Below are 23,037 nucleotides of genomic sequence, written 5' to 3'. Positions count from 1 at the left end.
GCGGTCTTCTAGTCTGTCTATCTTCTGTTCTTGAAGCATTTTTGCTTTGGGGAATGCTGTGCCAGTTCCGCATGGTTTGGCATCTCAGCTTGGAGTATGGGATTCGTTCTTTGCCTTCTTAATTCCTTTGGCCTTGCCCGACTGGGCGAGAATTTTTATTCATAACTCCAGTTTGCTTTAAAGGGGGGAACACTTGACTATTCCTTGGAGCTTGCAAGGGGATAAAAGATTCGCAATAGGTGGAAGTGATTGGAAGAAGACAGCTTGCAGAACCTAAGGGTCCCCAGGTATCCCAGCCAGATAGGTAGCTTACGCACCAAGCCTTTTCTTTTGTGAGCACTGTCCGCCAGTCTTGGGGATGAGATGACCCATGTGAAGGCGAACAAGATAGATGAGACCGGCACAGCAGAAAGAGTTGGGCCCATCCAGTTACCAAGAGAGACAAAAGGAGAAGCAAAAAGAGAGATAATACAGAGAGATTCCAGGCCAACTCTCTTCAGTTGACACATCTAATATATTCTTAGTCCCGGCCAGCTGCTACATGTGAAGATCCTATCGAAGTAACGGTCAAGAGTGCTCGATGTAATGTAATTTGTTTTCGTGGTCTCGATCAAGGTGTCATTAATTCACAATATACCTATCTTCCTATGTACCTAATTGAACCAGCAAAGTGTGTGAGTGTGTCTACCTACCTACCTAGGTAGTTTATATCCTTGGAACCTACATATTGTAGAGAGTGACAGTAATACTTGGCTCGATACCATCCTGTTAAGTAGGTGCCTAGGTAGCATCTACCTCGGGGTATCAGACCTCATTCGTAAAAAGTAAACGAGGCGAGCTAGAATTATAGAGGTCTAAGCAAAAAGCACCTACAGTAAGTAGATAGACACCTACATCCTAGGTTAGGCAAGTATCGAGAGAAACAAGTGGCACGGATAGCAAAATGACTGATCATCAGTCTGTACGATATGCCTGATCCATGATGTTTAATTCGTTGCTACTACTGTCTGTGTGGTAGAGAATAATCCAATTACTCCTCAACTCAATATTCACCGTATTAAGAGGGGTTTTTTTTTCCCATTAGCAACACCAGGGTACCTTATACATCCATATATATATACAATACAACCAATTTTGAGAGCACCCCCCCCTTTGAAGAATGTAGTATATCCACCTCATGATTTTGCAGGGGTGGCATTCTTCTTCTCCTGGTCCAGAGTCCATTTGACTGTCCTCTTTACACCTTCACTAAGGCTCACTAGGGGTCGGTAGCCGAGACGGCGCTTCGCCTTGGAGATGTCGTAGTACCTCGTCATGGTGCTGTATATGATGCGCTGGCGGTTGAAGGTGGGTTCCTTCCTAAGGAGTGTGAAGGCGAACTCGCTTAGAAGCCCTAGGAAAAGGCCAAATTCCCGGCTCATGGCCCAGACGTGGTCGGTTCCCTTTGGTGATCCGGCCGCGTGGAATATGGCACGCATGAAGTCCCAGAAGTAGACAGGGCTGTCGTTCGTTATTATGAAGGCTTCGCCGTCGACTTTTTCGTGATCGAGGGGCGCGGTGGAAGACGCGTGCGTTACAAGTAGGGCTCGGGCGGCTAGCAGGTGGGCGTGCGCTACATTCTGGACGTAGGTAAAGTCAAACAAGTTTTCATTCGCGCCAACTTGTATCCTATCCTTCCCTTCGCGTAGGATGTTGACAGTGTGGAAGACCAGTTGCTTGTCGCCCTCGCCAAATATGCCGGATGGTCGAATAGCTACAGTCAGTAAGTCGCTGCCCTCGTTGCGGTTCGCCTCTAAAACAAGCTTCTCGGCGTGCGCCTAGGGAAAATCGCGTTAGTAAAATGTGTGTGTGCTTGTGCTTGTATGTATATAGCCTAAGCGGCTAGGGAATATTACCTTTGTCTCAGAGTAGTATTCCGTCTGCATTTTACCTCTAATGACTGGAAAGTCTTCATTCGCGTTCACGAGGTCATCTTTATTATTACTCATGACGCTAGCAGAGCTCGTGTATACTAAGGCTTTGACATCATTTTGTTGGCAGGCGGAAATGATGGCTCGAGTTCCTTCTACGTTGACCTTCCTGAACACATCGTTGGCGACAGCGCCAAGGCCCTGTGCTGGAGGCGACGCCGTGTGGATGACAACATCGGGCTTCAGCTTTCCGAAAACCTTGACTAGGTTGTCAAGATCGGTGATGTCTGCTTCGACGTATTGGACATTGTCTGAGTCGGGTCTTCGATTGCGCTGGCAGGTAAGGTCGACTACAGAAACGGTGCACTTCCAGTCGCGTAGGAGTAGGTCGACAACGTGGTGGCCGAGAAAGCCACATCCACCAATAACGAGGACTTTGCCTAATAGGGGTTGTGCTATGGATTCGGACATGGTGATGAGAAAACAAGGACGATGATAATGCTATACTATACTACTAGGTAGTATACTGGGTATTTATTGCTGAGGTAAAGATGGTATGGTACTTTGTAGGTTAGAGGACTGATGACGGGACTGATCTGGGAGAGCTAGAGAGAGAACATTGACCGCCTAGCGATACCTAACATTCCAGATGTCCTATGTATCAGCCTAGTAGAACTGGAGACCTGTTCGAAATACATACCTATGTATATTTAGTAGGTATCCATGTAACAACAAGCCGGGTCCCATTTTACGGCGCACTAGAAGAGCCGGGTGGTTGAAGATCTTAAATTAAGAAATAAGAAAAGAAAAAAAAAGGAAACAGAAAAGGGAAGTGGGTCCCGTTCCTGGTTCCTCCCCACGAAGTAAGATGGAGCTTACGGCACTAGAGGGCACACGCTCGCGCGCGCCACAAATGCCCGAGTTTTCTCGGACCCAATTTTAATGTTACTAAAGGCTGCTTTCGGGCTAGCGCAGCGCTAAGTATTTAAGGTTTTGATAAGACGATTTGATTGGGTGCAGCACCCTTTAGATCACATGACCTGCTTTTTCAAGTTGTAACTCTTTTTTTTTAGATGGTAGGGAGCACACGGGCCATCAACACTTCTTATTCAACCCTTCCAATTCAACCCTTCCAATTCAACCCTTCCAATTCAACCCTTCCAATTCAGCCCTTCTTATTCAATTCAACTGATTAACTTGGTCGGATTAAACTGATCGGGTTGAGCTAATTGGATTGAACTGATCGGATTGAACTAATTGGATTGATTGATTGATTGATTCCTGGACTGATTGATTGAATGCAGCACCTTCTGGATCACGTGACTGCCTGCAACACTATTGGGCCATCAACCCTTCTAATTCAACCCTTCCTATTCAATTCAAGTGATTGAATTGATCGGATTGATTGAAGTTATTGAATTGATTAAATTGATTGAATTTATGGATGGATTGATTGATTAAATGGCTGATCTACATACATATCCTGTTGCAAGCTGGCTGGCTGGCTGGCTGGCTGAATAGCTGGCTGAATAGCCCGGGCCAGCTCATCCAACGCTGGATCCAAAGCCGGATCTAATAGCTGCTTGAATAGCTGATTAAATGCCTGATTAACGACCTGATCAAATACCTGATCAAATACCTGATCTGTTGATTAATTAAAGACCTGATTGAATATTGAATCAATGGGATCAAGGGATCAACGCAATCAAGGGGATCAAAGGGATCTAAGAGTTGATCAAAGGTGTTCCGATCATGTGACTTCAATCACATCATGTGATCAAAGTCTCGGAACATCTTTAATCAGGTCCTTGATCAGTTCTTAGATCCCTTGATCCCCTTAATCCCTTTGATCCCTTTAATCTAGTATTCAATCAGGTCTTTAATCAATCAACAGATCAGGTATTTGATCAGGTATTTGATCAGGTATTTGATCAGGTATTTGATCAGGTATTTGATCAGCTATTCAAACAGCTCCAGCTTTGGATCCAGCGTTGGATAAGCTGGGGCCCTTAGGTGCACTTTTAGAGCGCCCCCAGCCCAAACCACATTCAACCCTTTTTCTACTTTAAATAACTTTTGAATCAGATATTGCACCATAGTGAACCCGGGCCCAATTGAAAGCGCCTCTAATTGCTGATTGATTGATACCGGTCTCGAATTGATGCGATATCTGGTCATGAAGTTATTCAAGTAAATAGGTGGCAGAATGGGAGGCACGTGATCACCCTTGAAGCCACTCTAAAGGGCCCTTGGAGCCCTTAGAGCTAAACCTTATTCAACCCTTTCAACCTTGAATACGTTTCTGAAACATATAGCTGCAAGGGTGCAACCGCATCCAATTGAAAGCGCATTCAATTACGAATCCATTGATACCGCTCTTGGATTGAGGCAATACGTAGTTGAAAAGTTATTTTTGTATATGTAACTATTGAGAGGGGTCACGTGACACTGCTTGGGGTGACCCCAGGCGGCTTTAGGGCTCTTAGGCGGCTCTAAAGGCCCTTAATGTGTCCCCAACGCTAATCACGTGCCCCCATCTTGCCAGCCTATTTACCTGAATAACTTTGCAACCATGTATCGCCTCAGTTTGGGGCCCAGATCAATCAATTGGCAATTGAATGCTCTTTCAATTGAATCCGGATGCATCGTGGTGCCACATGTTGTTGAAAAGTTATGTGATTGGATTGATGTGGGCAGCTGTGGCACTCACTGGATCACATGACCTGCTTTTTCAAGCTGCAACTCTTTTTTTTTTGATGGTATGGAATATACAAACCATCAACCCTTCTGATTTAACCCTTCCAATTCAATTCAACTGATTGAATTAATCGGATTGAACTGATCGGATTGAACTGATTGGATTGATTGATGGACTGACTGATTAAATGCAACACCTTTCGGATCACGCGACTGCCTGCAACACTTTTTTGGTATAGTAGGGGCCATCAACCCTTCCAACTGAACTCAATTCAACTGATTGAATTGATCGATTTAGATTGAATTAATCGGATTGGACTGATTGGATTGATTGAATTAATGGATTAATGGATTGATTAATTGAATAGCTGATTTACATATCCTATTGTAAGCTGGCTGGATAGCTGGCTGAATAGCCCGGGCCAGCTTATCCAACGCTGGTTCCAAAGCTGGATCTAATAGCTGTTTGAATAGCTGATCAAATAGCTGCTCAACAACTTGATTTATTGATTGATTAAAGACCTGATTGAATACTAGATTAAAGGAATCAAGGGGATTAAGGGGATCAAGGGATTTAAGAACTGATTAAGGACCTGATTAAAGTCACATGACCGGAACATCTTTGCTCAGCTTCTCGATCAGCTCTTAGATCCCCTTGATTGCATTAATCCCTTGGTCTCTTTGATTCATTATTCAATTAGGTCTTTAATCACTCAACAAATCAGATCGTTAATCAGGTATTTGATCAGCTATTCAAGCAGCTATTAGATCCAGCTTTGGATCCAACGTTGGATGAGCTGGCCCGGGCTATTCAACCAGCTATCCAGCCAGCCAGCCAGCTTGCAACAGGATATGCAGATCAGCTATTCACTCAATCTGATCAATTCAATCAATCCGATCAATTCAATCAGTTGAATTGAATAAGAAGGGTTGAATAAGAAGGGTTGAATTAGAAGGGTTGATGGCCGGTGTGTTCCCTGCCATACCAAAAAAGACAGTGTTGCAGGCTGTCACGTGATCCGAAAGATGCTGCATTCAATCAATCCGTCCATCAATCAATCAATCAATCAATCAATTAATCAACCAATCAACCAATCAACCAATCAATCAATCAATCCATCAATCAATCAATCCAATCAGTTCAATCCGATTGATTCAATCCGATCAATTTAATCAGCTGAATTGAATAAGAAGGGTTCAATTGGAAAGGTTGCATCAGAAGGGTTGATGGCTCCTACAGTCCAAAAAAAAGAGTTGCAGCTTGAAAAAGCAGGTCATGTGATCCAATGGATACTGCACCCAATCAAATCATCGTGTCAAAACCTTGAAAATCTTTTGCGTGGCACTAGCCTGAGAGTAGCCTCTGGGACCCACAATTCCAGTGATTCCAGCCAATCTCGACTTTCTTGCACGGGCTATTGAGGTAATTGAATACATATATTTTCCATTCTTATAACAGCTGTAATAGGTTAATCAGATCTTAATGGCCGCTGACGGATCTGAATGTCTCCAGGGCTTATAATAATATTAAACCTTCAATATTCCTTATTTGAAAGCTTAAGCACTTAATGAGACTTGAAGCTTAAGCACTTTTCCATACGTGTGGCTGCATTTGTGGCTCCCCACGTGGCTTGATAGTCTTGGCAAACCTTCCTCTTTTGCAAAGCCCAAAATTCCTCCCCTAGAGACCCACAAGCTTACGTGAGCAACCATTTGAAGTCTTGGCAAACCTTCCTCTTTTGCAAAGTCCAAAATTCCTCCCCTAGAGACCCACAAGCTTACGTGAACAACATCCCCACCTTCCTAAAGTGGAAAAGGTTTCCTATTTGAGCCTAGCGCGTTTGCTTAGTAATCCAAATCCCCTTGGGAAAAAAACCGTACAGTAACCCTCGAAAACTCGGGCATAGGTAGTAAGGAGGGAAGAGATACATCAATGATCCATGGATGCAACTAGGTAGTAGGTAGTAACTACTAACTACTGATGTATCAGTGTAGAACATTAAAGGCAGTCACTTCAATGACTATTAGTCACATGTTACCTGTATCTATGGAAGGCGCAATACATTACAATTTACATATTCATCGTACATATGATATAACATACATATGTAACAATTTGCATGTCTGGCATATACATACTTACTTACTAGGTACCAATGCAGAAACTCAACGTAATCACTTATAATAACATATACATAACCTAGAATATGATTCAGAGTACGACTATATAAGTAGGTATGTATCAACATTGAATCATTGAACATTGAAATGTCTGGTACATAATCCATACTAACTGACCCCCGCCTTTTCTGCCTTTCAATGTTGGAGATGCTTCCCCACCTTAGCCTTAACCCACATGCAACTCAAAGCTGCTGCAAGCAAGTGTGACCTACCACCTACCACCTACCACCTACCACTACTTACTACTACCTACCCTACCCTAGGTATTCTCTTAACTCTAAAACTTGCCTTCGTAACTTCAAGAACCTTGAGAACTTCAATACTTACCTAGGTACATACATACATACATATGAACATACATCCATGCATGGTAGTTTAAACCCTGCAACCTAAATTAACACTGACGCGCCATAATCTTTCGGTGGTCCAACATATTCAACTTTGAAGTACTTTACCTTACCTTTATCTACTTATTTACTCAACAAACTTTTAACCAACCTCCACACATATACTACTCCATCCATCTGACACTACCCGCTGACCTATGAGGAGTTGATAGAGGAGCTTATACAAGAGATGGCGGACCAGTCTATCATCCGCATCACCAAGGTACGGTACAGTTCACTCTTACTGCCTATCATATGTTAAGTTGTTGGAGGGGCACCAGCACCAGCACCATTACCACCACCAGCACCAAGGCTAACCATCGTTTTCATCTCCCACAGGAAATCGGGGAGCTTCAGAAGAGCTCAGATTTGTGTATGATTAATACCCCTCCCTCCCACGATTGCATATTATAGATACAGTCTCTACCTAGGTAGATTCAGTACTGATATTCTCTTGTCGTGCTTCCTAGCTCTTGCCGTAGCCTTTCGAGATCGTGATGTCCGCAACGTCAAGGCCTTAATCATAGGGCCTCACGAAACACCATACGAATTTGGGTTCTTTGAGGTTCGTTTACGCTTCAGCTCGCTTACTATCTGTCGTCGTATATACTAATATCCTCCCAAGTTCTCGGTTAAGTTTAACAAAGGTAACCTCTGGCCTTACACCTTTCACAATAGATGTCTACAAGTAAACAGCTAATCAAGTTTCAACGAGAAGATTATCCACGCAAATCTCCCACCGTCACCGGAACCACAACCAATAGTGGTCGCTGCCGATTCAACCCAAATATCTATGGTTCTGGGAAAGTCTGTTTGTGAGTTATGCAAGCCCTGAGCCTGAGCATTGTTGTACTTGTCGCTGACTTAAGCATCCTATAGATCAATCCTTGGGTATATGATCCTTACCGTGCCTATTCACGTTCGAGCCTAACCTGATCCCAGAACATGGCGAGGAGAGCGAGGAGAGGAGTGGTCTGCAGCTCAAGGCCTAGAATCGATACTCCTCTCGATACAGAGCCTCATGTCTTCAAACCCCTACGAGAACGAACCCGGATTTGAAGACGCGAACGAGTTACATGATAAGAAAAACCAAAAGGAGTACATTGAGAAGGTGATATACTTCAAGAACATGCCATGATAAGGTATTCTGACTGGAAATTCTACAGATTCGTCATGAGACGCTGCGCATTTCTATCATACAACGGCTTGAGGATTACCTAGGCATCACCGGATCCTGCCTGACAGCTCCCACTCCAGCAGAACAGCAGAACTATAGAATAGATCTCGATGACGACATCGATGTGGACGATGCCACTGTCCCATGGGAGCCATTCAAGGACCTCTGCAAACGCCGGTTTCTATGGTACTTCGATACGTACCTAGAGACGATCAAGAAGGCAAAGGAAGAGGTTAAGGATGGTCAGCCGTTCGTGCGCATGCCCTTTGAGGGATCATCTAATACTATGGATGGAAAGTTCAACTACACAGATCTAGAACAAAGGCTGTGTCGCATAAAGGCCGCTCTCGATGCTGAGTCAGATAGGTGGGCAGTAGAAGGAGTCTCTTCGAGGGTGAAAGATACAACGATGGCAGTCAATCTCAGGCGACAGTTCGAGCAGATCAAGGAGTCTTTCAAGGGCAGCGACGTCCCTCGTAATATTGAGTTGGTGGATGACAATCCGTTTGTATGGGATTTGACGTACTTTGGCCGGCCCATGACGAACCTGGACGGGGGAGTGTTCCGCATCAAGCTCAACTTCAGTCCGAGCTTCCCTGAAGAGCAACCGAGAGTCAAATTCCTGACGCCAATATTCCACCACCGGATCGCAACAGATGGCACACTGTGTTACTTTCCCAAGCCCAATCGGCGGGAGGATGTTAAGCAACATATCGAAGCCATCATCGAGGCCCTGGAAGAGGAACAGCCACCATACGATCCAAGAACGTTAATACATCCAGAGGCGCACAAGCTGTATTGGGGCAGTGCAGATGAAAGAAGAACATATAACAGACGACTGCGCCGATCGGTACAGCGAAGTGCAGAGGACTTCTAATCTGTTACCTCAATCATGGTTGCCGTCTCTAGAATGGCCAGTACAAAATTTTGCAGTACACCCAATGGTAGAGGGAGAAATGAAGGCCATTCGAGCAAGGCGAGTATGGCTGACTACTAGGTATTGTGTTTCCTCGACCTCTCTACCCGGAAGATGAAATTTAGCCAACGGCAACTCTTGCGAAACACATGATTCGGTATGCCATCCAAATCGATGGTTTCTAGACTGGAGAGTGATACCTCTTGCTTTTGCAGGCTATACACAAGATGTGATAATATGGATCCACACCTAAGTACCGCGGTTTCAGTACATTCGACGAGCAGTAACGTTTGCAGTCCGGTATGTCCCACTCGTGGTTTGATGGTCTAATGCACCGTGGACTGGTTACAGGTTCCCAAGACTGCCTCGCGTTCACTTCCACTACAAATTATTTACCTAGTAGGTAGTTAATGAATCCAGCTATGTTTATCATGATCAATATGGGACGTTGTTGTTATGTGTTGTCGGTGGAGCTTGGGTTATTGAGATTGTTTACAGATTTTCACATAAGTATGCTCTCGTATAACCACGCCTATTTATATACATCACCTTTGGCTAGGTATGTATTCATCGAGTTGTTGCACACTGCTACATGTATGTTCGTAGCACTAGGTATATAATTTGACCCTTCACGTATCTATCCATCCATCCATCCATCCATCCCTTCATCCCTGTCGTCATTAGCCGTAACTCCGTAAATGTTGTTTCTAGACTCTTGGTAAGAGTGCCTGTCTGTTGCTGGGTCCCTTCCCCAACTAAAAGCCATTTCTACCCCAGCAAAGCTCAATAAAGTGCATAGTACTAGTACTAAGATTAGTAGGTGGGTAACCTAACAGTGCTTACTGACAGGTAGTAGTAACGGCAAGAGAGGGGTTTTTTTTTTTTTGCGTGGGTTTCCCGGGGTATCGTTAAGAATAATCGTAATAATAATAATAATAAATAAAAAGGTAAAGCAAAGCTCCAAAACAAAGTATTGTATATTTCAAGTACTTTGGACGGGTTTGTATGTGTTGCTGCTGCTGTTGGTGGTGGTGGTGATGGTGGTGGTGGTGGTGGGGTACACAGCGATGAACAAGGTTAGGTAGGTAGGTTAGGTTAGGTTAGGTAATCAAGGCTTCCCCCGCTTAGCGCGCCTGTCAATCTTGTCCTTGCCGGGCGCGTAGGGGGCGCCGACGCCGACGAGGCGCTCCCGCTTGCCGAGCCCCCCTCGGAACTCGGGGCGCCCGCCGCGCGTCATGATGGCGGGCGTGCCCTGCGTGGGCGCCCGCAGTTGCTCGTCGTGTAGCTTGTCGAGGGAGTCGCCGACGACGGCGTATTGCGACCAGTTGATCGGTGGGCAGCGGACGACGGTTTGGGGCTTGGGGAGATTGGCCCAGGGTTTGGGTTGGGTTGTGGTTTGTTCGCGGCGTCTTGCTTGTTGCTGCTGGGTGTTCGGGGTGTTCGGGGTGTCGGGGCCCGGATTGGTAGCGGTAGTGGTAGCGACTTCTTCCCCTCCTGACCCCGGACCTGCGGGCATATTCTGGGTTTGTAGGGCTGTTGTTGCTATACTAGATGATGTGTTGGCACTGCCTATTCCTGTTCCTACTAGGGTTTGTGAGGTCGCTTGGGTTGGCGCAGCAGTGCCATCACCATCTTGAACAGTTGCTTCACCGGGTTCCGAGTCTGAATCTGACGAGTCCGAATCTGAGTCTGAGCCCTCGCGCTCACCGCTACCCCGTCCATCACTACTCCGCGCGCCGCTGATGAACAATCCCTCGCCCTCGACATGGATCTGGCCTCCCATCAGGTCCTGCACGAAAGCGTCGGGCTCGGCCAAGGCAGCCTTCTTGGCTTGCTGGAGAGCGGCCATGTCGGCTTCGGCCTTGCGGCGCTGTATCAGCAGGATCGAGATGGCGGATCTGAGGGCGATGGCGTCGGGGTTGTTCTCGAAATCGATGGTCTCGGGCTGGGGCGGAGGGATGGCAATCTGGTCTTGGTGGGTGGCGTGGGTGTAGTGTGGGTGCGGCGGGAAGGCGACGGGCTTTTGCGGGGGGGTGATGGGACTGTAGGGGGGTCTCTGGGGCGACGAGGGGCGCGAGGGGGTGTTGACGCCGGGATTTGTGGTTGTTGCATCTGTGTTGGCCGGTTGGCCGGTGGTGTTCGATGTTGCGGCGGGATGTGGTTGCGCTGATTGCGCGGTCGCGCCGGCTGCGGCGCCGCTCGTGTTGGTCTTGGTCGAGCCCGGCATCGCGGCGACTTGGCGTTGCCAGCTCTGTTATACGGATTGTATCGTGTTGGTTAGTTGGTTGGTTGGTTGCTTCTTGTTGTTTGGCGTGGTAGGTATTTATTCGGAATATGGCCGGGTGGATTAATAAGGGGATCTTTTTAATCAGATAAGACCAAACGAGGTGAGCTTAAACGTTGATCTAAAGCGACACTAGCCGGACTGTACCCAGCACTGAGCAGCTAGCCGGTGACTAAGATGCATTAGTTAACCCGCACCTAAAATTAGACCTAATAGGCTGATACGCCGCGTCATGTGGGTTTAGTATTATCACGTGACTCCCTTCCAAGTAACAGCCTCCCTTGCATTATACGTTAGATATGCATCCTTCGTCCTTCGTATACACTAGATCAAATGTCTTATGGCACACGAAAGCAACATACGATAACTATGTTTTACTTCAGCAGCAGTTGCAACTACATAGGATGCTGTTTGCGTCATATCTTCTGTGCAAAATACCCTAGGTATACACCAAACTGCTTTCCCTCAATATCATCCCTCACTACTCCTGACACATCTCGCCACTCTCCTCTGCATTTTTAGTGGGCAATTTCGTCGCATTGTATCTTACAAGGCACCCAAGTCTCCGCAAAGAAGCGGTTGATAGTGTCGCCGAGTTAGCAGTCGACAAGCGACATAACTGAATAGTAGTCATTGCAACTACTTGCTTACTCGGGCAAACTATCAGGTATCAACCCAAAAATACGATTGGCGGATTGTCCACATGCATAATACAGCCATAGAATCCTTCTCTCGCTAGGCGAAGGTCACACAACGGTGAGACAGGTGTATGTCTAGATAGGCTTATATAGCTCATTCCAGAAGATGAAATAAGATCTGCGGTTCAGTGTTTAGATTCATTCTTTAAACAATCAAAAGCTTTCAAGCGATGGGTTCGGATATTAACGCTGTCAAATGCCCAAATGTCTACTCTTCCTCAGTCATCAACTGCCAGCGTCTCACAGACTACTCTCCTTGTATGTCAAAACTCGGGTGATGAGTACATGCTAAGTAACCAGGCAGCGTGGCTAATCGACAGTTCATAGGGCGTGCTTTGGTCGGGAGCAGCGCTCTCGGTTGCAGTCGTCTCTGCAAGACTGCTATTCCGTGCCAAGCTCCTCGGCCGATTCAAAACAGACGATTATCTCGTTATTGGCGGCCTGTTTCTCCACCTCGCATCGGCCATCATTTGGTCTGTTTTGGGCAATGACCTTTACTTCACTCTAAACTACGGCTTCGGCGGCGTCAACCAACCGAATGAAGCATTACAATTGGAGAAAATCGGATCGGTGCAGCATGGGAAGCTGGCAAGCTACTTTTGCACGTGGACTTGCTTGTGGCTGATTAAGCTGTCCTTCATGTCATTCTTCTACGGCCTGGGAAGACAGATCAAAGCCCAGCAGATTCTATGGTGGTGCGTCTTGGTCTTTATTCTGGTCGGTTACGTGGTCAGCGTTGCCATGTATGACTACCAATGCTTGACTAGCAGTGGCTTGGAGATCTTGAGTACGATTACCTACCTTACCTAAGTAGAACCATCCTATTTCGAAATTCATCTAATAAGTAGGTACCTACCTGCGGGTATAGCCAAATGTTCCACCCAAAAGGTTGTTAGTGATGGCTATCTCGCATACGCAGCCACGCAAATTTGCACTGCATTCGATATTGTCACTGATATTTCAAGTAAGTTGGCAAGTCCCTAGCTAGCTGTCAGAGGGTTTGGAAGATGCTAACAAAGGTTGACTACCTGCGTATCTAGTTATGGGAGTCTCGGCCAATATCGTTTGGAGAGCACGTTTACCGTGGAAGAAAAAGCTTATGCTGGGTTTCATATGCTCTTTGACGGTATTCATGATGATCGCGGCGATTATTCGCATTGTAACAGACGCTCTAGGCAAGAGACCAGATTATAGCTGGCTACTTGTATGGAATTCTGTTGAAATGACTCTCGGTACGACCCCTATCCCCCCAACCATTTCTACCTACCTTCTTCTACGATTAAGAGTAACTAACAGGATTCTCAAATTGGCACAGCAATATTTGTGGCCTGCATAGCCTCCTTTCGCAGCCTTTACTGCTACACGAGGAACACCCGACAAGAGCAACACAACCGTTCGCTTCCGCCCGAAAGGTATGTGGCTCGTCGAGTTATGGCTTCTGAGTCAGACAACGAAACTGTTCTTAGCATCGAAAACTCCTGTTGGACACACCAGTCATCTCATGACAGCCAGGAAAGCATAGGCATTCCTATCCAAGGTGCGACGCTAAAACCTGAGATCTAGCTCTATGCCTCCTTATCATAGGAGTGATACGTACGAGCTTCGTAGGTAGAATATATACCCCTATTTCGCTATTATGCACTCAGTGGCCATGTTATTTTCAGGAGCTTTTTTAGTTCGATAGTATCGTTCTTATTGTCCACGCTGCGCTGTAACGTGAAATTCACGTGAAATGTTAATTACTGAGTGTCTACTACTAGTAGTAGTATGTAGTTGATATTCAGGTAGCCACGCGTTTCCACCTGATACGTGGCTGCTGGCCAGATCTTGCTAATGCCAAACTTTACTTTTTCTTTTATTCAGGAAGGGAGAATGGGGTGATATGAATGTTGTCCGTGCGCAGCTGCCCCTTTTCTTTCCCCCCTTTCTTTGAACCATAGCCAATCATCATGCATTACACTACTCTCAGCTCACAAGCCAACACGAGGCTAGCCGGGCGTTCTTGCCTACCTACATACCTACCTTAGGGTAGTCACTTATATATGTGCATGTAAATCCCAACTTACAAGGAAGCTTCGAGTCAAGGTGAATCATGATGGAAGGTCAGGTACCTAGTAAGATTTCCTCTCGCTTCTGCACCCAATCTTGTTTCATCCTCTTCACCTTTCATATCATTTGGCATCTCCTTGACCTTACCCAATCTTCAATACATACTTAGTATGTAGTGTTGAAGACTACCTACGTTAGGTGATCATTTCACTGCGTTATACAATTACTTGCTCTTATCTTTATTAGATACCTGCCTACAAAATTGCTTCAATCGTTTCTCGACTGATATCTTTTCCGTGGTCAGTTCTCTACCTTCTAACACTATACCTGGTCACAGCTTGGCCTTTCAACGTACAATGGTAGGGTTCGTTGAACGTTTCCGGAAGCCCAAGCTGTCTGCTGCTGTCAGCCCTTCTCGGGAGGATACCTTAATCACGCCGCAAACACCAGATACGCCCCAACGACATACCCCTCCTGTCCTACGAAATTTCTCATATCCAATCAACGTTGGAAGATCTGAGCAACCGCCGTCGTATCCGTCACCTGAAGCCGGCCAAACTCCCTGGGACCAATTAGGCGAGATTTGCAACTTCTCTCCTGGTACCATTTCCCGGGTGGGCCGGTTCAGGACCTCTGGGCTAGATGATCCCTTCTTCTTTAGATCTGAAGGAGAGGAGGATTATATTCAACTTGACGACGAGGGCGAGAACAGCCAGCGTGAAGAATTTGGCATTGGAATATCGCCGGATTTACCTTCGGATCGAGAATCATTATCTTTGGAAGAGCCCAAGGCGAGAAAGAAACAACGTCGAGGAACTCTACTGCGACTGTCTTCATCTCAGGCCCAAGGTTCTTCGCGTCTCTAGAAGAGTACCGAGAAGAGTGTGGCCAGATTCTCCAAGAGTCAGTCGTTTGGAGATCGTTATTTTACCCAGAATTCCATCGTGCCGTCCCGTCTGAAGCGAAACTCGGTTGGTAAACATAAGACAACGGTATCGTTAGATGCATATCGGCTCATAGCCCTGCCTTCTGCGAGTCCGAATCGTCCTGCGTCAAGCTCGGGAATCCCGTTAATTGATACGAAACTCAAACCACCCACCCCAGCCGAAAGAGCTGGCCTATCGCCACTTTCATTCTCGCGCGGATGGGTTCGAGGCTCATCGACAAACATCGAGGATGAAATAGGCATATCACAAGCCACAGCATCGATGAAAGTACTCGAGATGGAATCCGGCCATCATAGAAATGACTCGCATAGCACCTCTGGGTTCAGTAGCAGTACTCTCAGAAATAGCATTAAAAGCAGACGCAACGATTCCGGGTTGGACTCTACTCAGAACAAGAGATATGGCAAACAAGGCTGGCTATCTCAGCTCAAGGGTTGGATCTCCGTATCAGAGCCATCAGCTCAAGCATTGAAGCAGTATAAAAGAGAGACATATAAGAAGGCTCATATTGCATTGGATGATCCTCAAGCAAAAGCAAAGCTTCACTTGCCAATTGGTGTATTACCCCATGATGCCATAAAGCCAGCTGGCCGAGGACCTGACCCAGAGGATATAGCTCCAAAGGAGGCGGAACAGCGAAAGCTGACACCACAGTCAGATAATATGGGAGGCGGAGCATCTAGAGGTTTACAGTCGAGTCCCAGCCAATATTCATCTTCCAGCAGCGTGGCCTTCAGTGCAGCTAATGAAGACACCGCACGATAAGAGCTCAAGTGCTGTTCAGGCATAGGAAACACCACTATCGATGGCTTAAGCAGGACTACACAATGGCTCAGTTAATATTGTCATATATGACTCTGTCGCACCCATCATTCTTCCGAGAAACTATGGGTCATTTTAAAAGGGAGAAAGGGGGACAAAACCAAATTAAACAGACAATCTTTCTTGACACTTGCAATGGGGAGGGATCTTGAGATGAACGCAACGTATACATACCTAGTTACTGGTCGGTAGGCATTTGTATCTAACGTCGTCTATCCGTGGGAGGATACTTTGGTCATATATATTTACATGGACGCTGAAGTAATGAACTAAATACCTACCTAGTACGTAACCTAGTAGCTTCGTGATACTACATAATAGGAGTTTAGGTAGTCAAGACATTGGGATGATGAGTAATATGTAATTATAACCTTGAAGGATCGATATTATTTAGATTTAATGGGGAGATGGCAATTGGAGAAATCGATTTTAGATTTCAGATTTTCGATTTACCTACTAACCCCTATCCCAGCTTACCTTACTCAAACTCGAACGAACATTGAAGCTCATGATACTAACATCTAAAGAATTGATACAAGTCCAAAAAAAAATTCATGTCCAGGTGACATGATCTGATTCGATATTAAACACTTTGGTATGTATGTATTTAGGTATTCTATAAAGAGACACCTACCTAGGTAACCTACCCTTGGTGGTAAGTACGGCAAACGGTTTTCAACAGGGGGTGCGGGGCCAGCCTAGGTAGGTAGAGCTACATATTAAGCTAATAGTCATGACGTAGACATGGCTCGACTCACACGACTCAATCAACAAGGCCGGGAGCAAAGCAAGGTTTCCTGTTCTATTGTTTTCTTTCTTATACCCAGGAACATCCGTCTAATAAATAATAAATTAATATCCTAAATAATATCACCAGAAATTATTTTGCGCTGGTAGCTTGACCTTTTCTCTGTTACCTACCCTACATCTTAATACCTGTATAACTTATATTACTTATATAACTTACCGAGGTTTTCCAAAGAGATCAATCAAAGTCACGAGATGAATAAACTCTGGGGAGGCTCGAAGAGAGGCGACGATAGTCCGCGGCGTTCAATAGACCAACGAGAAGATGAAGGAGATGGGGCCAACGAACATACTCGACTGCTGCCAAACCGAGTCGAGAGCACGCAGTACCAAGGTTATCTGAGCCCGGATGATCCAGCGGTCTCACCATATAACCTCTGGAGCGTACGGCTTGTGCGGTACCTGACTATCATCTTCACAATACTCACCTTTGTGTGGTGGACTATCCTACTTGTCTCGATATTTGTCACACCCCCTGGCTTTCACACGAGGGGATCAGGGTACTTCGCCTTTAGCTATTCCAGCTTGACTTTAGCCAACCTGCTCTTCACCCTCATATTTTTTGCTATACCCTCGAAATCGGTTCGGATAATGAGCGTTGTCATGGGGGCATTGTTATTGGTGGACACCATCTTGTTGATTGCAGTGGAGAAGACAAGGCATGAGGAAGGCTGGGTAGGAATGATCAGTATCACGTGTATGTCACCCTGGACCCGAGGAGAGTATACTTAATACTAATGCGCGCGTTTTTAGGGGCACTTTTGATGGCTATCTGGACCTTACTCGCCGACCGACTAGTCAAATGGGGCAAGACCGAAGAGGAAGAGAGGCTGACCGGCCGAGCTGAAACACGACGCACCCTGGCTGAATGGACTGCTGTTCTACTGTCTACCTTTTCCATGGTTATACTCTCTCTCGTGGTGTTCCTGACAACCTGCACCCTCATTCTTCGCGCCCTCGATGCTGGATTGGCACCCCCAGGCGAGATGTACTGGGTAGACGGGGATAAATATATGATGCACGTTTACTGCCATGGAAACAAGACTGACTCGAAGGGAGCCAAAGTACCCACAGTACTGATAGAAGGGGGCGAGAATTCTGTCGAGGATGGTCTATGGCAATTTGCAGAGAACGCTGTGAATAATGGTTCGATAAGCCGATTTTGTTTTGTTGATCGACCTGGATTCGCTTGGGTACGTATAATTAATCTTTTAATACGCAAACATGATATGCTAATAATTCATAGAGCGACACTGCGCCGTCACCTCTGTCCGCGGGCATGGCAGCCGAGGCTGTCAGCGAAGCACTCGCTCGAGCTGGTGAAGATGGTCCATGGGGTACGTTTTCCCTCGGTGTGGTGTTTATAGATTTTACCTCACAAATTGCTAACAAGTTGACTAGTACTTGTGAGCGCCGGCATAGGGTCCATCTATTCTCGAATCTTCTCTGCTCGCCATGGCGGAGACGTCAAGGGGCTCCTTTTTATCGACCCGCTCCATGAAGATGATCTTAGTAGGGTAGGCTCACCAACAAGAGGTTTCAAGCTTTGGATTCGGGGTATAATTTCCCCGCTAGGCCTTGATCGCGTCCCAGGCGCACTCTTCAATGGCCGAACCAAAGAAGATCGAGTATGGGGACAGAGCGCCTACCAGACTGGAAAGTCCCTGTTCATGCAACTACAAGAGAACTTGGTGGCCGACACGTTGTCGAAACGTGACCTGGCCAGTAGCTCTGCCATCCAGAACCCGGATGTTCCGCTGAGTCTAATCAGCTCCGGTGTTGAAATCCGGAGGGATAGCGGATGGGAAGATAAACAACGGGATATCAGTCATCTCACGCACAAGTTAAAGCATTGGGATATTGTCGATGAGGCGTCTCATGAAGTTTGGAGAAGTCGCAACGGGCGGGATATTATTGAAAAGAGACTAAAGCAACTAGTAAATGCTGCGTAGGTAAATTGTCGTGGTTATACTAATTTATATTATTTATATTTAAATTCATAGTTAAAGTGGAGACATGTTACCTAACTAAACACACCGCCTTCCCCTTTTGACCTTTAATTGACAATACTTCCTACGTGCGAGCCAAAAGCGCGTTCCGTCACGCGTCAGTCAGTGGGGAATCCATTTTTATTTGAAATGCATTGACTTAGTTATGCCTAGGAATATCAATGACACTACCTAGATGATACTAGATGATACTACATCATATATGCAGTCCTCCAAGTCAAATTGATAACTAGCACAGGAGCATCATAAGCACAGCATCATAAGCACAATCGAGATTCTGACCATGGCGAGCTTCTTCGATCTCAAGGCGCGCAAAGCAGCGGCAGCAAACGGCGCATCAGCGTTAAAACAAGAAGACTCAAAGCAGAATACCAGAAAACAGCCATGGGTAGAAAAATAGTACGCTTCATTTTTTTCCATTTTGGGCTTGTTAAATCATAAGATAAATAAGTAACAAATAAACAAATAAGCAACAAAAATAGCTGACCTAGATACTGCATAGCCGACCCAAGACTCTTAGTGATGTCACCGCCCAAGACCACACCGTCAACGTCCTACAACGGACTCTCCAAGCCTCTAATGTAAGCCAATCCCGTGGATTCATACTTAGTAGTTGGGACATTCATTTTGTACGAAATGCTGACAGAGCTTTCTAACCTAGTTACCTCATATGCTGTTCTATGGCCCACCCGGTACGGGCAAGACCTCCACGATTCTCGCGCTCGCAAAAGAGCTATACGGTCCGGAAATGATTAAATCACGTGTGCTCGAACTCAATGCCTCCGACGAACGTGGCATATCCATCGTACGAGAGAAAGTGAAGGATTTCGCACGTATGCAGTTGACGAACCCACCCGCCGGCTACAGGAGCCGTTACCCCTGCCCTCCTTTCAAGATCATCATCCTCGACGAAGCCGACAGCATGACGCAGGATGCCCAGAGCGCTCTCCGACGAACGATGGAAACGTATAGCAAGATCACCCGCTTCTGTCTGATTTGCAACTACGTTACCAGAATCATCGACCCCTTAGCTAGTCGATGCAGCAAGTTTAGGTTCAAGAGCTTAGACCAGAGCAATGCGAAGAAGCGGCTGGAGGAGATCTCCGAAAAAGAAGGTGTTACTCTTGAGGACGGTGCTGTGGATGCCCTCATTAAGTGTAGCGAGGGTGATTTGAGAAAAGCCATCACGTTTCTACAGAGTGCAGCGAGATTGGTGGGCGCCATTGAGAAGGAAGGCGATGAAGATAAGATGGACGTGGATGGAGACCCGAACATCGTGACGGTCAAGATCATAGAAGAGATCGCCGGTGTGATTCCCGACCAAACGATCGAGAGACTGCAAAAGGCAATGCAGCCCAGGTCCGCGGGTGCGACGTATCAAGCCATCGCAAAGGTCGTGGAGGAGATGGTTGCGGATGGGTGGAGTGCTGGGCAGGTGCTTTCACAAGTGAGTTATTTGCTATTTTTCTCACTACCCCTTTATGCGGCATCAATGGCTAACAAACGTACGCCTCACAGTTATACCACGCAGTCATCCAAGACGAGATGATCCCGGACGTGGCGAAGAATAAGATCACGTTGGTCTTTTCGGAGATCGATAAGCGACTAGTAGACGGCGCGGACGAGCACCTGTCGATATTGGATTTGTCGCTGAGGATATCAAACATATTGGCTGGGAAAAGTTAGCTGTAACCCCTTGAAGGTGGTCTTTAGTCATTCCGATAGGAATGGAATGCAATACAGTAAATAAATGAATATATCATGGGTTTATCATGGTGTTGGGGTCGGTAAAAAAAAACTTGGATGTGCTGTGTGTGCTAGGTAGATGTGAGAGGTAGGTAGCTACTATCGAACTGCTTCGGACTTGAAAAGCGAGACTGAGTATTTCATCTTGGTCTTGGTGAAATTAGTAAAAATGATTGAAATTAACTACCATCATCACGCGCCCCCTCCCCTACTCATTGATCAGCCCAAGATTACCGTCCAACTTGGCATAAATGCTCTCCCCTTTCTGCTTCTCAACCTTCTTCTTCTCCCTATTCTTCCTCACAACTCGTGCCCTGGCGTTCCCCCCCTCATCCTCTCCCAGCCACATGTCCCGCTGCTGCTCCGAAGCATCCTGGCCCTGGCCCTGGCCATCCTCTTCCGGCGCCTCGACCTCCTTGTTGAGCAGCCGCCGCACCTGGTCGAGCGCCTGCATGGCGTCGTCGGCGGCGACCTGGCCGTCCTCGACCTTCTCGAAGACGGCCTCGAGCGTGGCGATCTGCGCCGAGTGCGCGGCCGCGATCCACGGCTCGACCTGTGCCGTGACGCTGCTGCTGGACTTGCTCGCTGCCCCCTTTGTCGCTTCGCCGAAGCTGGTGGTGGTGTTGGTGTTGGTGGGCGGCTTCTTGGAGGACGGGTGTTGCTGCAGGAGGTGGCTCTCCTCGACGAGGTGGCTGAGCATCTTGTTGAAGTCCTGCTGCTGCTTCGCGAGCGAGGCGTTGATGTGCGATTTCTCCTGGATCAGCCCCTTCTGCTCGCGCGAGATCGCCTGTAGCTTTTCGAGGTAGGGCGTTAGGAGGAAGGCTTCGGATGCGGGGATGATGCTGGGGGGCAGTTCCTCGGGCCCCGGGTCTTGCTTCGGCGGGGACTCGAGTTTGAGGTGATTGAGCTGCGCGATGGAGGAGAGGATCTCCTGGCGCAGCGAGATGTGCTGCGCGTATTCCCGCTGGATCGAGGCGATGTGCGTGTCGCGGTCGAACTTCTCCTCCGGTTGACCCCCGGCCGTCTGCCGGGGCTTGACCGGCGATTCGGAGCTCGGCTCCTCGTCTTCGCCGCCGGCTTTGCTGAGCATCGTCTCGATCCAGCTGATCAGGCTGTCCTTCACCGCGTTGAGCGCGTGCAGCTGCGCCTCCGGGGACAGCGTGCCGGGGTCGACGGGGCTCCTGGCCTTCAGCTTCTCGAAGTTCTGCTTCTCCCGCTGCGCGAGCAGCTTGTTGCGCAGCACCGCCTTCTGCAGACGCGACAGCAGCTCCTGGATCTCGCGGCTCGGCGCGTCCCGGTCCTGCGTGAAGCCGTCCATGAACTCCTTGGGCAGCTGGGGCAGAGGGGAGGAGGAGGAGGAGCACTCCTTGGACATGGCCTTCGCGTCGAGGAAGTCCGGCGCGGCGGCCGGCTGGCGCTGCAGCGCTTGCAGGTACTTGTCGACGACGCCGAGCCGCTCGTGCTCCTGCTCGAGCGCGTTCACCTCGAGCTGCAGCTCCAGCAGCTGCGCTTGCTGGTCCGACTCCGACTGCGGCGACGAGAGGGCGGCGGCGGTGGCCTCCTCGTGCTCCGCCTGCAGCCTGGCGAACTCGGCGCGGATCTCGACGTTCCGCCGCACGGCCTCGACGTATTCTCTGTAAGTCCCCTGCAAAGCGTCCGAGGGCGTGATGGTGACGCTATCCAGGTGGTCCACGAGGGACAGGGGGCTGCTGAGCTTCTCGACGCCGAGGCTCTGGGCTAGGTCGTGCGCTAGGTGCCGCCGCACGGCGGTGACCTCCTCGCGGGGACGCACCCGGTTCTGGAGGACATCGCGGGCGCGCTCACATAGCAGGTCCTTGTCTACGGCATCCATGGGGGCTGGTTGCCGATAATGGTATAATGGTATTATTGTGTGTTTGTGATAGGAAAGGCACAGGCATATATATCATGTATAAATCACCTGATATGAGTATATCGAGGTCAATCTTAAGGAGGAAGAGTTCCAAGTTCAAATGTTGTTTCCAAGTTGGCAGACCGACTTCAGTATGTACCTATGTACATCAAATATCCATGATCGAATTGATGTTGTAGATGCAGGTACGAGATACTTCAATGTTGTTAAGGCAAGGACCCACATAACTACCTAGTACTAGGTAATCATCCCGCTAACTGACTGGCTTGGTGCCTAGTGCACAGTAATTAATTAGAGTTTACTGTCCCTCAGCACGGCCTAGAAGTTTTTACAAGTTACAACAGCGTTCTTAGAGCTTGAGATCCACTATTTCTTTAGCTTCTTTAGCTTCATAACATTGACTTTCCAATTCTTCAATCGAAAAGGAACAAACACCCAGTAACACTCTCCATTACCTCCTAGGTAGTAAATCGATCTCTTATAGAGGGATACTCGAACGAAAACAATCTCTTACAAA

General features: G+C 47.4%; 7 protein-coding genes across 7 annotated transcripts; 4 read left to right on the top strand and 3 right to left on the bottom strand.

The window, feature by feature from the left end:
* Nucleotides 1-967: 967 nt before the first annotated feature.
* On the bottom strand, nucleotides 968-2,759 carry GGS25DRAFT_472464 (sterol-4-alpha-carboxylate 3-dehydrogenase). Its single transcript, XM_049259444.1, has 2 exons — nucleotides 1,896-2,759; nucleotides 968-1,817 (listed from the first exon to the last, which is right to left on the bottom strand). The coding sequence occupies exons 1-2, from the start codon at nucleotides 2,379-2,381 to the stop codon at nucleotides 1,176-1,178; spliced, it is 1,128 nt and encodes a 375-aa protein (XP_049121953.1). The 5' UTR covers nucleotides 2,382-2,759; the 3' UTR covers nucleotides 968-1,175.
* Nucleotides 2,760-6,714: 3,955 nt separating this feature from the next.
* Nucleotides 6,715-9,228, top strand: GGS25DRAFT_527672 (UBC-like protein; the record flags this gene model as incomplete). The annotated part of the gene is made up of 8 exons (XM_049265111.1): nucleotides 6,715-7,397; nucleotides 7,514-7,547; nucleotides 7,645-7,739; nucleotides 7,800-7,821; nucleotides 7,890-7,989; nucleotides 8,054-8,065; nucleotides 8,117-8,285; nucleotides 8,341-9,228. Exons 1-8 carry the CDS (start codon nucleotides 7,365-7,367, stop codon nucleotides 9,226-9,228), a joined length of 1,353 nt encoding a protein of 450 aa, XP_049121952.1. The 5' UTR covers nucleotides 6,715-7,364.
* Nucleotides 9,229-10,272: 1,044 nt separating this feature from the next.
* Nucleotides 10,273-11,644, bottom strand: GGS25DRAFT_472451 (uncharacterized protein). The gene has a single exon (XM_049259443.1). The coding sequence runs from the start codon at nucleotides 11,492-11,494 to the stop codon at nucleotides 10,376-10,378; it is 1,119 nt and encodes a 372-aa protein (XP_049121951.1). The 5' UTR covers nucleotides 11,495-11,644; the 3' UTR covers nucleotides 10,273-10,375.
* Nucleotides 11,645-11,819: 175 nt separating this feature from the next.
* GGS25DRAFT_472445 (uncharacterized protein) lies at nucleotides 11,820-14,063 on the top strand. Its single transcript, XM_049259442.1, has 5 exons — nucleotides 11,820-12,507; nucleotides 12,577-13,036; nucleotides 13,118-13,213; nucleotides 13,290-13,481; nucleotides 13,565-14,063. The coding sequence occupies exons 1-5, from the start codon at nucleotides 12,454-12,456 to the stop codon at nucleotides 13,810-13,812; spliced, it is 1,050 nt and encodes a 349-aa protein (XP_049121950.1). The 5' UTR covers nucleotides 11,820-12,453; the 3' UTR covers nucleotides 13,813-14,063.
* Nucleotides 14,064-16,495: 2,432 nt separating this feature from the next.
* Nucleotides 16,496-18,910, top strand: GGS25DRAFT_58063 (uncharacterized protein). Its single transcript, XM_049265878.1, has 4 exons — nucleotides 16,496-17,571; nucleotides 17,628-18,067; nucleotides 18,121-18,211; nucleotides 18,276-18,910. The coding sequence occupies exons 1-4, from the start codon at nucleotides 17,070-17,072 to the stop codon at nucleotides 18,824-18,826; spliced, it is 1,584 nt and encodes a 527-aa protein (XP_049121949.1). The 5' UTR covers nucleotides 16,496-17,069; the 3' UTR covers nucleotides 18,827-18,910.
* Nucleotides 18,911-18,928: 18 nt separating this feature from the next.
* Nucleotides 18,929-20,703, top strand: GGS25DRAFT_57920 (putative replication factor protein). Its single transcript, XM_049265877.1, has 4 exons — nucleotides 18,929-19,282; nucleotides 19,386-19,464; nucleotides 19,545-20,330; nucleotides 20,402-20,703. The coding sequence occupies exons 1-4, from the start codon at nucleotides 19,167-19,169 to the stop codon at nucleotides 20,567-20,569; spliced, it is 1,149 nt and encodes a 382-aa protein (XP_049121948.1). The 5' UTR covers nucleotides 18,929-19,166; the 3' UTR covers nucleotides 20,570-20,703.
* On the bottom strand, nucleotides 20,308-22,772 carry GGS25DRAFT_472434 (uncharacterized protein). The gene has a single exon (XM_049259441.1). The coding sequence runs from the start codon at nucleotides 22,479-22,481 to the stop codon at nucleotides 20,838-20,840; it is 1,644 nt and encodes a 547-aa protein (XP_049121947.1). The 5' UTR covers nucleotides 22,482-22,772; the 3' UTR covers nucleotides 20,308-20,837.
* Between the last annotated feature and the right edge of the window lie 265 nt (nucleotides 22,773-23,037).

The sequence above is a fragment of the Hypoxylon fragiforme genome (genome assembly GCF_022984875.1).
Source record: "Hypoxylon fragiforme strain CBS 206.31 chromosome Unknown GGS25scaffold_1, whole genome shotgun sequence".
NCBI classification, from domain to species: Eukaryota; Fungi; Ascomycota; class Sordariomycetes; order Xylariales; family Hypoxylaceae; genus Hypoxylon; species Hypoxylon fragiforme.
This window is presented reverse-complemented; position numbering and strand designations above follow the sequence as displayed.